The following is a 14,824-nucleotide window of genomic DNA, read 5'->3' as shown; positions in this document are numbered from 1 at the left end:
CCTATTTATAACGGGTGTGTATACGTTAATGTGGGTTGAGTATACCGTTATCGGCCAATTACAGACGCGCCGAGTGGACCACAACGCGTTGTTAAATACTTGCCAATAATGTACTTACGGCGAGTGGAGGGACGAGATTTTGCTTTATGAATCGGTCACTAGTAAATTGAATGAGTTTGGAACAATGCAACGTGTTACTTTTATTTGAATGCAGCGAGCTTAAATACGTTAAGGCAGAGGAAGGGCTAGTTTTTGTAACAAATAAATCAGATGGTTTGTAATTAAAATTTTTTCTGCCCTACGCCATTGCCACATATTTTTATTAATATCTCATAATATTTTTGTAGTATAAAATGTTTATATGCTAAATATTTCAACAGGATTTAAAGAAATATTACTTTGTGTGGATACAAACATGTTTGTGCTGTAATTTTTTCAATAGATGTAATTTATTTTTTAAAAATGAAGCATTATTTAAATAACAATCTTTAATTATTAAAAAAGTATTTATAAATGAAAATCGATTATTTTAATTTAGACGATAATATTATAGTTTTCGTCACGTATTGAATATATCAATTAATGAAACAAAAGGTTACAAAATAATACAACGTTTAAGTCATTTATTTTTATTATTTTTATTAAAAATAGGTATTCAAGACCATTAGAAAATAAAAATCCGTAGTGGGTTTTGTATACATTTTGAGACATTGTTTAATGAACTTATTGTAACTAAAACATACGTTTTATGTTATTATAAAATTTTAAAACAATTCCAATTTTAGTTTTTAAAGGGTACTAACACTTTGAAATTAAATTGGAACCGAGTAGTATCAATTCAAAACTTTTAGATTTAATATCATGCTAATAAATTGTTTATATAGTTGTGCGTGTAGTTGCAAGGTTTCTGTTGTATAACAGTTGTAAACATAACAGTTGCTTAAAAACATCGTAAAAAGAAACTGTTTCAACTATTTTATGAAAATAATATAATATTGCAGTATGAATCGACTTAAATTATAAAATTAATTTTTTAATATATTTATTACGTAGTTTTTCCTCAGAAAAAGTTTATTACTCAAGGTAAAAGGTGTTTTTTTAACGTCCCTAAAACTGTAAAAGATATGAAGAACAGGCTGTGTGGTTTTAAAAGATACACGTAAGGAATGCAGTACATCATTGAAGTAGAAAAAAAGCCTTCGATTGCATTTTACATACTATGTACATAATAATCAAGTTATTAGAGAGACAGAAGCGTCCTAATTCAATAACACTGTTCAACTATAACTTACTTACATAGATGATATGCAATGATACATGTCGTGCTATGTCGTCATAATAACAAGTGGTTATACTTTAACTCATATCACATTAACTTACGTAGATAAAGATTTTAATTTGTAAAAGCTTCATTTGAATTTCAATTCACAACTCGAATGTTACTTGTCTTTACAATAGGAATAAATTCTTATGGCACACAAAATAAAAAAGAAATTATTATCACTAATATTGATATACGCCTAATTTCATACTATTCGATTTAATCTAAAAGGTCTACAACAGTCTAGTTGATCTACCAACAATGAAGTCGAATCTCACCTTAAATATGATCATAGTTTTAAACTCGTGTATTCTAATTACGTGTCGCGATTTTAATTATGCTTTATATTATCAATCCTTCATCGTAAATGAGCAAATCAATTCAATAAGCACATTTAAATTATATCTCGGCATTAAAACCATTTTTTTTAAATTCTTTAATATTATTTACATTACAGTGGATTGTAATTTATATTCAATTATTGCCAAGCGTATGTTGTTATCAGATTCTAAACACTTATACTAGTGATATTAGGGTTACAAATTCGTTCATCGATATTAAGACGGACATATCAATCGATTATCTTCAATCCCAATAGTAATTCTTATATCGTTACTTTTATTATTATCGTTTTAAATATTCTTAATCTACTGTTTCATTGTTTATATTTTAAGCATTAAATATACTGATAGTATTGTATATACAATATTTACAGTAATATATTATACAAAAGACTAGTTATATAATAAAACTTATATTTGAAAAAACTAATAGTGTCATAGGCATGTAAAAGTAGGCATATAAAGATTTGTTAGGCCATGATATTAGTGATATTCACTAAATGTAAAATATGTTTAGTCCATCAAGTAAAATATTGAAAATAATAACATCGAAAAGATCTCTACAGCATAAGGAAGAACCGCGATCTCTTATGACGTCACTAATTTAGTGCACTCTTGCAAAACAAGTCGGTCTAAACGTCCGTTTGGCACAAGTCGCCGAAAACCGGCAAGGCGTGATACTACCGTGTCACTGAATCGACGCGCGGATGTGGTGCCGGGGGTGGCTGGGTAGGCGCGAGGGATGGTTGCGACACACCACTCAGCGCCGTCTGCCCGTGTCTAAATGACGTCAGTCGAGCCAGTGTCCGGGTGCCATCATTGTCAAAATTTGGCCTCTCGTACTGATGTTTAGCTCTTTGCCTTTGTTGATTTAATTCGTCATAGGCAAGCTCCGCCGCATAACTTTCGTCATCCGATTCTTCTTCACCAAATGCCCTATACGTAGTTTCAGATTCCGAATTATTTCTCGAGGTTATACCACACGATCTGCCCATTAACGATTGTGTCGCATCCGTTTTTATAATATTTTTATCGCTCTTTCGCTCTTCCAAGCTCTGGTTGTATCTAACTTGAGCTTTTTGTGTTTTTTCTAATGAAGGTAAATCATGAAACTTTAATACATTTGGATGTCCTTGGAAATATTTCTCACTATACACGTTCCGGTTGTAATATCCACCGTTACTTGCCGGGTATAATTCTTCGTCGGGCATATAAGAGTTATCAAAATTTTCTATATTTTTACTTCCAGGTGGGAACCAACCCTGTAGAAAATGCAATAACAAAAATGAGCTAAATATTTTGTTCAAAAATAAATAGTATTAAACAGATAAACCATTTTGCTAATATTTAATAATTACCAGCGAGCTAACGCATTGCCGAGTGTTAGCTACTAAAGTAACCGATGCGTACGCTGCCGGGCTGTTCACGGTTTTAGTGGTGTTCCACTCGTTCCCATTCAATCTCGATGATGACACTTCAGCGTATTCAGGTAATGGCTGAGCTACTTTATCATATTCTGAATTCGTTTTATCCTTGCTTTGATTCGTATGTGTACCAGACATACATAACCCAGGTTGATTTTCCATCCAGAGTAGTGATTCTGTTTTCGTTACGGTATTTTTATTATAACAACTGCTTAATGGATGCGATAATGACACCGCAGCTTTTATATTCATTTGTGTTACCAAACTCGTTCCATTCGAATCTAAAATTAATAAATAAGTATGATTTTTCTGTCGACTATACGCTTTATTGGGTTAAACTTCATCGACGTTAAAAACAAACAAATGAATTTAGTGTAATTTTAAAGAGTTGAAGTCACGAATAAATCGCCCGGAGAAATGAAAAAAAAAACATTTGTATTTATTTTTGCTTTTTTTAAGGATTTTTATCATTCCTTTGTGCCCCGAACGTGAATTTAAAGTGAAAGAGATCTACTACGCTGACGAGAGAGGGCTCCTGCTACCTTTCAACTCGAAAGTAATCTAGCACCCCTCACTCCCCGTCGCATGGCAAAGCCTCCATCAAACAAATGCTCAGCACCCCGTTCCACCCCTTAACACCCGAGGAATGTTTTTAATTTTGAAATTCTGATGCTGATTCTTCATAAAAATATAGAATGCAGATAAGCAGAATACTTGAATGTTTGTTTCAAAACCAACTTTAATTAGCAGAGATATTTAAAAAAATTACCGTATATGTTCGGCAGAGCTGATTTTTTTGCAAAAATGTTATGCTTCCGAACGTAAATGATTCCGCCAACCATAATTATTTTAAATAATATAATTGCTCCAATGAGAAAGTAAAACCACGATTCCAGTACAAAATCACCAGCTACAATTGACACTTCACCGTTACTTGGATACCTGTGTATGTGAAAACGTTGTATTAAGACACAGGCTCAGCTTAAATAAAAAGAAAACTATATACTTTAAATTACCTTGTCATAGGATCCAACCCGATTGATCGGGAATCCGTATTGAAATATACTTTTTGACTAAAAGGCCCTAATCCGACTAAAGTTTCGGCAGCAATTTGGACGGAATAACTGACTCCAACAGTCAAATTAGTCATTATTAAACTAGTCGCTTGTTGAACCGTAGTGTTTATCGCAATCATTGATTTGTTTGCAGGAATGTCCAACCAATTGACAACCACATTGTAACCGATAATAACACCGTTTTGTAGATGTATCTCAGGAGGAAACCATTTTAAGTGGACTGTTGTAGAGTTTAATATAAGCATTTCTATATTTGTAGGAGGTCCGTCTGGAACTGAAAATTAAAACAAGAATTTAAAAATAAACTCAATTATGAATTTAATATGTAATTATAAATTATAAAGAATTACCATCATCTAAAGTTTGTGCAACTCTAGAGTTGGAAGGTTTCCCTTCAAACTTTTTGTAAAAGGGTATGAGAAAGAATTCATATTTTGTATATTTACGTAAATATGTTATTTCATAGCCAGAAACGTCGTTCGAATGTAAAATGGTTTTCATATCATACTCGTCTGTCGTATTATCTAAAGGCCTGTAATATATAAATAGCCCCTCGAGATAAAAAAAGTTTAATATCTCCCACATGAGCTTTATTGTTTTTGAATCAATTGGGGTTGCTTCGATAAGTTCAACTATACTATCTGTCATTACATTGTTTCTATTTTCAGTGCTGTTAGAAAATATTCCATTGGCCCATAAATTATCTTCTCCAACGGTTACTGAATCAGAAACAGGACTTGGGCCGGACAGTCCGTGGGAATTTTCGGCTCTTACTATAAACATATAGGTTATTCCTGGTATTAAAGACTTGACAACATACTGTGTATGATGTATTCTTTTGGCTACTGTTACCCATCCGCGAGAATTTCTTGGTGTATTGTTCCCGGAAAGTGTTTCTCTAGAAAAAACTTCAACTTGATATCCTAATATTGATGAAGAGCCAATTTTATTGTTTTGATTCCAAATCAAAGTAACACTTGTTTCAGTTATATTAAATATTTGTGGTTTTGTGGGAGGTCCCGGAAGTGCCGAAGTATCTGCGGCTCTGAAGAAATGTATGTTTGGATTCGTTGGCGTATCCACAGTTAATACACCACTCCAAACGTATTTTCCTTGAGTTGAAGAAGCAACACACGTGTATGTACCGCTATCATTTTTATCCAAATCTTTTAAAGTAAGCGTACCATCATTTGAAATGTTTCTTCTATAGTTCTGTATCAATGCTTCCCCTTCAAAATACCATGCAATGATTGGTTCAGGTGTGCCGATCGCCGAACAGGGGAAAACTGCCATCGATTTTATAGGTAACGTTTGGTTAGAGGGACCATTTGTTATGATCGGTGGGGGCCGGTCATCGTCCGACGTCACTGTTAGCTTCCCTCTAAGGAATGAACTTCCAGCAAAGTTGACCGCCGAGCATACAATTGTACTTCCGCTGTCATTTTTGTTTGTTTCATTTATCATGAGCATCGATACGCCATTGTCAACTGGTGATGCGTGATACTTATTTTTAGACATTCCTGGGAGAATAATCGTTCGATTGCCTTCTAAACTCCAAAATATTGTTGGTTCGGGTTTTCCAGAGGTTGTACATGTGAATGTTGCTGTTGAACCACTTTCTATAATAACTGTGTTTGGCTTTAAGATTATTGTCGGTGGATCTAGAATAATTAAAGATATTTTATTTTTAAAAAACTCTACAAATCGTAAATAAATATAATTTTTTAATTAATGCATTACCATTAACAGTCAAGTAGCCGCTAGCACTCACTGCACCAACAGAATTATCAGCTTCGCAAGTGTATTCCCCTTCATCTCCTAGAATTACATTGTCCAGTCGTAGACTTCTATCGTCTAAAACTTTTACGCGTCCGAGAGGCATATTTCCTCCGCCTGCTGTCCGACGCCATAGTACATCAGGCAGGGGGTCCCCACCCACTCTACATTGGAATGTTACACTTCCCCCGGTCTGTGCAACTATATCCTCAGGTCCAGCGATCAAATACGGTTTAACTGCAAAAAAGAAAATCAAATCAGGCAACCGGATAAAATACAGAAATCTGATAAAGCTTAACCGAAATACAGCGATCTTTTTTTTTATAAAAGAATGCAATAAACTTTATAAACGAAATACTTACTATGTATTTTTAAAGTTGCAATTGTAGATTCTCTGGTACCAGCTGCATTTCGTGCAATACATTGATACCTACCAGTATCAGTTTGTCTTGCATCTTGGATTACAAGACTTCCTCCATCAACCAAATGCATTCTAAAACGTTTATTAAAAATTTAATATGTCTAATAACGAATGAGGCCACTTGATGCATTTCATTTTACGAAATAAAGAACGATGTAACGAAAGTTATTCAAATACTGGGCGGAATATTTCGAATGGAAATTAACATTCAATAAAGGGTCGGCTGATGGAGTCGGAACTATTCAGATTTTTACTTGATTGCTTGTTTAGCTCTTTAAATATCCCCTCTTCTTATGACTTCCTACGATTTTTAATTATTTCACTTCGTCCACGGAAATAATAGTGTCAATAAATTTTTTTCGTTACAAATTTATTTTTATTTTCTTTGATAAAATTTCATTGACATCGATGCATTGTCTGCCTAGACGTTAAACGTTGATTGTTATAAAATTTTTATTATTACTATTCCAGTGTAATTAACATATTAATACGATTTTTATATGAGTGTTAAAGATAAAACAGATGAATTTATTAGAAAACATTGTTTTGAGTTTCTTTTAGTTATTATAAATAAATAATATTGACTAACCTGGAGTCACCGTCAAAATGTAGTACTTGACCATTTTTTTTCCAATATACTGTAGGTTCGGGAGATCCCCGTGGAGGCAAACATTCCAAAATAACGGTTTCACCTTGAGCTGTTTGTGTCGTTACGGGCTCCAGGCGAAACTCTTCGCGTAATACTTGACAAAAATTACAGTATAAACATAAAATTCAGAACACACTTAAAAAAATTAAACATATTTCAGAAAACTTTAAAAAATACTACTTACCAGCAACATGCAAGGTAGCATTTCTACTTCTGGCAGTTCCATAGGGATTTGCTGCCTCACACCAATATACACCAGCATCCGAATGGGCTCTTCCGTGTGTAGCTCTAAGAAAAAATAAGTCACCTGCTGGCAACAAGCTTCGATGAGTGTCGGAGACAACTAGCGTACCACTTTTGTACCATCTAATAGTGGGTGGAGGAGATCCACCCGCTCGACAGTTCAACGTAGCTGGCTGATGCCTTGCCACGGTGACGTCCAGCGGCTGTTCTATTATATACGGTGCTTCTCCGCTGCCTACGTAATCATCATTAATGCCGCCCTCTGCGGGAACTGAGGACAAATAAAAATAAAAGAATCATTAGAAGTACAATATAATTTCCTCTATGTACATAATTGAAAAAAAATGTTCATAAAACTGCCATAAAAATGTAGTGAGTCATCAATAATCGTCGATCGTGCTACGTCCCGTAACATGATTACTTATTAGATAATCAGTTTCACAGTGACCATTATTTATTGGCATGCTTTCAATCAAAAACGTTAATTAGTTACTAAACAACGGCGTACTTACACTGACGGTCTGTAATGTTTTACCCAAAATGCAAAAGTACTGTTGTATTAAGAATTTATAATAAGAATATAAAAAAAAAGTTTATTAAAATTTTATAAACCAACTATAGAAAAACTGAAATGTTAATGAAAAATAAATGTAGGCATTATTAAGTTAAATCACATAAAACATTAAAATGAATAGAATTATAAAATACTCGTATACAGCAGGTTCAATTGATATACATAACTTAAATCAGTTGTTATTCTTCAAGATTTTAATTCTATATTATTAATTCAACGAATTATTTTTCATTCAGTAACGATGTTGATTATAGCACGCAGTATGTCATTAGAGATTGTTACAAAGCAATGCATAATAATAATGAGTCGTGTACGTAGAATGTACAAGAGAACTGAACGCTTCGACACAGAAGCCCCTCCTCCGTTCTACAATGTTTATAGAGAAACGCGCAGATGTTAGTTTTTGACACTCGAATTGATGTATATCCATTGTCGGGCCTTAAGCTATTATTGCAGCGTCGAAAATCGATTCCCGCAGCAAAAAATAAAACTAGATTTTTTCGTAAAATGAACCTTTTGCGTTGTTCTGCGACTCAATATTTGAAGGTCGTCAAAATCAATAGCGATTACTCTTTTGTGCAATGTAATTGTGTTTACCTATTCACGTGTCCCAACATTGTACATGCGGTTCATCACTAAGCCTAATCTATAATTGAATCTTCTGTTGGTGCACTATTATTTTTATTTTTGCACATTAATCTCACTTGGATTACGTTCTACGGATTGGTTTCTACGAAAAACTATATCCACTTTTTGGAACTAATTTTAGTATTAAATTTATTTAAAACTCATAAAATATATTAAATTTTTCAGCAAAAACTAAATGCTTATGGAGATGAAATTAAATAAATATTCTCCATCATCATTTAAGTTGTAAGACATATGTTGTTGGACATGTCTTCTACATATATTTGCAATAAGATCGGTCCATGGTGTCCATTTCAGAATCTAAATGCTCGTTATTTTTTCTGTGCGCTATGTAGTTTGCCCACTGCTACTTAAAAAAATTCGTCTAAGGATCTTCTCATTCCTGATTCGATTTCACCTACTTAATAATATTTCATATACTCGTATTCATTACTAATCAATGTACGTAATGTCACGCATACATTTTACATTTTATAATAATTGCTGGATTGGATCTATTCGCTTCTTGAATATAAAAGGAAATAAAAAGTGTTAAATAAATATTATACATTACCGTAAAAGATCGATGAAAACTATGAAATCTTAATAACTTATATTTTGAAGCGTAAATTAAAACCTAGGATATTTTTTGAAATAATAACGTTCATTAAACTTAACTTTTGATGCGAAGTTAGAACAAAGTAGTAAGTAAGTAGTTAATTTTCAAAGTAAAGTTTCAAAAACATTGCTATGCTGCGACAAAGTCGAAATGCCGAAGGGAGTGATTTTTAACTCACACACGAATAGTTAGGACCTATTGTTCAAAAGTCTTTGTTAAAAAAAGTTTGCGAGGGTACGTCATGTCCCCCTGCTAATTTATACTACTTGCACATGTTGACACGCGACGCAAAAAAAATAAAAATAAAAAATAGTTTATAGAAACACGGTTTTCACATTTTAGTCCGTGAACATGCCGTCAGTCCTTGTTCTTATCGTTTGAAATCCGTTTGAACTGAAACGTTACATGCTTTTATATCAGATAATGACGTTAATAGCGCTCTATTGGAAGTGTTAACGAACGATCGAATCTTTGCGTTAGAATCATGGTCTATATTTGTCTTAAATGTCTTTTCTTTGATTCAAAAGGATACCGAATTCGGTTTGCGATATATCTCTTTCTCGGTTGTAATAGCATCAAAAGAGTAGTCGAATCTCTTTGATCAACTTATTTCGGTGTGTTACAAAATAAAATTGTGCGAGGTATTCATTTGAGATTTCAGAGGGCAATGATTATCACTTTGTGTAATTTAGTAGGAATTTGAGAAAATGATTTCTAATTCTAATGAGTTGAAAAATAATAATTGCATCCCAAGGGAACAAATTACGATTTTTCAACTTTTAGAACACGTGTTCGAATTTGGGACCCCTCTTTGCAATCTGATGCTATCCTATAATTACGCGTGTATTGATTTCGTATGCAATGGCAGAACAAATCGTTTATATAATATAGAGTACGTTACGGTCTATAAAATTGTTACAACTTCTTATTTAAGTTCTATATATGCAATAATTCTGCCCTTTACCCAAAAAACCTAAATATTGTGCGTGATCTTTTTAAAAGCATGTGTTATGTTGTAATGTTTTGTTTAAATCGTCGAAACAGTCACGAACCGTTACAGTTAATAAAATGGCACTTAAGATTTTACGATGCAAAAAAATAAAACACCCATGTCGCACATGTGTGGAGAATTAGCCGCCTCCAACGGATGGAAAGATTAGGTTAATTTGAAATTCGTGAGTTATAATGTTTGTCTTGTGAGGCGTTCTAATGCGGAGACAAATTGTTGACGCAGTATCAGCTTTCATTAGTTCCGACCTACCTACATACAATACGTCGGACGATGTTTTGGTATGAAGCATAGTAGGATCAGCTGCGCTATTCAGATCGCACTCCATACTTTGAATATTGAACTCTACTACATTACATTACGTGTCACAGTTGAAACTTTTATTTAGTTTTATTTGTAAAGTTGAAACTATTTTCTTTTGCTGTTTGCGAAAATGCGTCGGCGACAGTTGCGACATATCAATGTATGGATTTGTTTTTATAGAGCCGGCACGTGGGCAGTTGTAACACTACGACATGACACCGTTTATGATACCCTTTCTTTAACATGAACTATCTTTATATGAGTAAAGATTAATCAATCGCGGACAAATTAAATATATCAGAAGGCAAAACAGACTACAAGAACACCAATAAGAATGTCTTTGGAGATGGAAACCAATATGAATTTTAGAGGACATGAAACTAGAAGAACTTTTAAATAGGAGGTAAAAAGCACCAAATTGTTATATTTGAAGTTCATGTTATATATAAATCAATTAATCGTTCAAACTTCTTACTTAAAGTTTAACTTACGTTTAATTAAGTATGATTCCTGTATAGTAAATTAATGTTGTATAAACTTCATTATTATTATTATTTCAGCCATAGTAATAACCTTTACCGTAACCTTATTCTCATAGAATTGCAATAATACCAGCGGATAGCGTGCGTGCCTATGGAGGAGGTCTACATCCAACAGTTTGTCCTGCAGATGAGATAATGATTATGATGAATGTTAACCTAGTAATTGGACACAAGGTATTATAGCCTTACTTTTTGGAACTATAAGAATTTTTAGACACTTTGTATTATAGTTATATAAATTGACGCATCAAATAAGCAACGAAAATTTTGTTTGCTTGATTGACACATTATCTGGATATCACACAGAGTTTATTAATTTCTTATTTAAGGTAGTTTATTTTTATACATTTTTATTATTATTTCCATGCAATATTATACTTTATATCTCTAAATCTTTCCAGCTTAACATACAAGAATTATTCACAACTTAATGGTAAATCTTCTTCAGGTTTACCTTTAAAAAAAAATGAAGAGTAATGGTTTGCAAACTAAAACTTATCGCGTTAGGATCGATTAGCAAAATATATTTTGCGATGTCCCCATAAGATAACGTTTTTAATGGCTGACATCTATATTCGAGAACAACTGAGATTGTAATCGACGGTCATTTAGAACTCTTAGGTTTGATATAATGCTTTAGTTGGTGATTACTGAATGAATGGATTCCGTATCTTTTCTATAGACCTTATTCTTATATCCAATTTATTTTTAAAATTCGCTTCGTTATCACATAACATAAATAACTTTGATTCAATTTTAGTATTTAAGGGTAAATGTATTACAGAATTATAAGTGTAATAAAAAATACTGGAGAAATATTTAAACTGTTTTTTATATCAACTCGTACGTTGGCGTGTAAGATTCGTCCGAATTCTGAACATATATGATAGCATTATGTTACAAAATTATAATGACACTATAAAGTATTCGTTATATGTATATAAGAAAATTTGGTTACAACATTGTGACAAAGTTCTAATTAAAAATAGAAAATAAACTTTTAAATAACACCATACTTTATAACGGTAGGGTCCAACGTATCTGCATTCATAACCGCCATAGTTTTGTTTGTCGTTAGATCAGTGAGATACGGAGCCATTTTTCAAACTCGAATACAATGACGTTCAATATGCCGCCCATTGTAAGTACCCTGAGCGATTGATTCTGTTTACTTTTATTATACTTTTTTCATCGCATTTTACGCAGCATCCATCACGCATTAGACACAAAAGATAGGCGTCGTTTAACATTAGCCTAACTTCTTTACGCTTTGATAACCGCCCGGGGTGCCCGGCGGTTTTTATGAACCGATACTCTTATATACACTGTTCAACGCAGTTTAAAATAATTACGTTACTGTGACATCGTATACTGGGGGCATTGGGATCTTCAAAGCGGGGATATTCATAAACTGTGTAGTCAGTTGATTTTAAAATATGTACGATCGACAGATGCGGCTGAGGCGCATGTGTTTTGTTAACCTTATGAGCTCTGTCGGTGAAATGGTATTCTCGTCGAGGTATTTATTGGACTCGTGGGATTTGTTTATCGATTTGAACTTAACAACTTGAGAGATTTGAACATGAATTTCAAAATGATTGTGTACAATGTATAAATATGTTTTTAACTTTATTAGACGTGATGTTAAAGACATGGTTTATTACATAAACAAAAATATTAAATTATTTATTTATCATTATTGGAAAGTAAATTTAAGTTCTATAATAGAAATAGGAAAGAAAAAATAAGAAATATATAAAGGAGAAAATAGGAAATAAAAAGGATTAATTTAATAATCAATGGAAATACATTTAAATAATTATTAGAAAGTGAAAGAGAATTATCAAGATAAAGTAGTAGTCAGTAGGCTTTATAGCGCGTAGAACTATGGCCGTTGGGACCTCAAAGTTCTGGAGTGGAGACCACCGATCGGAATCCTCCAGTCCGCTTCTAACCGGTCTTATTGGAAATCTATGGATTATGGTGGTAAGTATATGTCCAGTAGTGCACATCCTACGGCTTAAATGATGATGATTGAGAAAGAATACGAGTATAATAAATACTTTCTTTTATAGATCGAACATTTTACTGTACAAAATTTAAAATTAAACGGCGGGTAACGGGTGATCTACAAATATATAGGTGTCATTTGTTTTGGTGATGGAGGGTCATAACTTGTTTTTGTATTCGATTTAGTTAAAACGGTGATAAATTGTGGTAATTGGAAGGACACATTTTGGAATAACTTAAGTGGGGTTATGGTATATTTAAGATGGTACGACGAGGCACTAAATATCGAGTAGTGTAGGGGAATGCAACCCCATTTAAGGGTGAGGGCCGAGCTATTAGCGCTGGTTGAACCTTGACTCCTCCGGGCATTTGTAATTCTTATGTTACGCAAACATTTGGAAAATGTCGTGCGTACTAACTGGTGTCTTATTCCGTAGTATCTATTTACTTTCTACTAATTATTATAACAGTATTTATTTAGACATATCGTTTAGGTATTTATTATTTTTCAAATTAGGGATACAAACAAAATATAACTTAATGATCTAACCAATAGTCATAAGAATTTTTAAAGTGTCCAGGAAAAACATGCTACGACTCAAACATGATACCAATCATGTAAATTAGATTTTTGATAGTTAGTGTAACCTAAAGTGTATTTTTTAAACTATGATTTAGAAAAATGCATGTTTATAAATTCTGATAATTTTTCTACATTAACACGTAGCTAAGAATATTTATCCGATAAAGTGAATATGACATCTTTTTCTTTAAAAGATATGTAATATCGAACAATTTGCAGAAACACCTAAGTTGTTGTTGAAATAGGCTTCGTGTCTCTGAGAATATAACTAAGTATTACAACAACAACAAACAAAACATTACTTATAATAAATAGATTTATTTATTGTACATCTACAAATCTTCAGAAAATAAAAACAAGTCATATCAATATCTCAAACCGCAGTCTTGTCCCAAATGGACTTCTGGATGGATTGAAAAACTAGTTGTACCAAAGCTTCTACTGCTAAAAATCTCTCATATATTTGTAATAGATAGATAATCAGATTTTTTTTTTGATAAAATACCGTAAAACATTATTAGACTGCTATTGATAAAATTCAAAACGCATGTTACAGGTAAATTGCCGGAAAAAGCATATTATTTAATAAACGAATATTTAAATGATGATGAAGAAAGAAATAATTACATATGTATATAAATCCAATCGATAAGCAGAAGTATAAGTCTCATACAGCAGTAGTTTACAAAATATTAGTGCTCTTTATAAGAATTAGTTTCTATTTCTCAAAATAATATGTATTAATCTTTTGTATCTTGATTTCAACTTCTTTCCTTCTAATAAGAGTGCCTTTTTTGATCATCAATTTAAAAATCATCGGTCAACTGAATACATTCCATATGTAAACGTAGTTGATTCATTTTAATGAACATAATTATTTTTATTGTATGTGTGTATTCTTACCCAAGCAAATGAGACCAATTAACGACGCCACCACAGCCAGCGTTTCCATTTTGAAGCCTACAGCCACATGTTTCTAGAATGTACCAGATTTCCAGCTTCATGAACACCCATCATTTTCAAATTTTATTCTGAAAAGAAAAGAAAACATGTTAGCATGTCATTTATAAGATGAATATATTGAATATTGTTATAAAATATAATAAAAGTCATCTAGTCCTAATTTTAAATAAAATTACTAGAATATGAGCATATAAATGTAAGAGTACATTACTATTCGACCACTTTATTTTCCGCTTGGATTACTTATAATAATCACACATTTCAACAGAAGATTGCTAAAAGAGCGGTTTGATATGAAGGTGATACTGTAAGGACATTCTTCAGTTAAGTATAAAGCTATGAG

General features: G+C 32.6%; 1 protein-coding gene across 1 annotated transcript; it reads right to left on the bottom strand.

The window, feature by feature from the left end:
- Positions 1-619: 619 nt before the first annotated feature.
- Positions 620-14,540, bottom strand: LOC137928636 (roundabout homolog 2-like). Its single transcript, XM_068771542.1, has 10 exons — positions 14,422-14,540; positions 7,193-7,522; positions 6,949-7,102; positions 6,301-6,431; positions 5,903-6,175; positions 4,513-5,823; positions 4,103-4,436; positions 3,856-4,028; positions 3,021-3,367; positions 620-2,924 (listed from the first exon to the last, which is right to left on the bottom strand). The coding sequence occupies exons 1-10, from the start codon at positions 14,468-14,470 to the stop codon at positions 2,343-2,345; spliced, it is 3,684 nt and encodes a 1,227-aa protein (XP_068627643.1). The 5' UTR covers positions 14,471-14,540; the 3' UTR covers positions 620-2,342.
- Positions 14,541-14,824: the final 284 nt, after the last annotated feature.

This window comes from Battus philenor, unplaced genomic scaffold (assembly GCF_028537555.1).
Source record: "Battus philenor isolate CCGP_79_NKW_IND1 unplaced genomic scaffold, ilBatPhil1.0.hap1 SCAF_4, whole genome shotgun sequence".
NCBI classification, from domain to species: domain Eukaryota; kingdom Metazoa; phylum Arthropoda; class Insecta; order Lepidoptera; family Papilionidae; genus Battus; species Battus philenor.
This window is presented reverse-complemented; position numbering and strand designations above follow the sequence as displayed.

Coding starts and splice junctions, on each gene's coding strand:
- LOC137928636 (XM_068771542.1), bottom strand. CDS start 14,470: ATGGAAACGCTGGCTGTGGTGGCGTCGTTAATTGGTCTCATTTGCTTG. Junction 6,432..6,948: donor CATTTTGACGGTGACTCCAG/GTTAGTCAATAT, acceptor TAAACGTTTTAG/AATGCATTTGGTTGATGGAG. Junction 4,437..4,512: donor TGCACAAACTTTAGATGATG/GTAATTCTTTAT, acceptor TTTAATTTTCAG/TTCCAGACGGACCTCCTACA.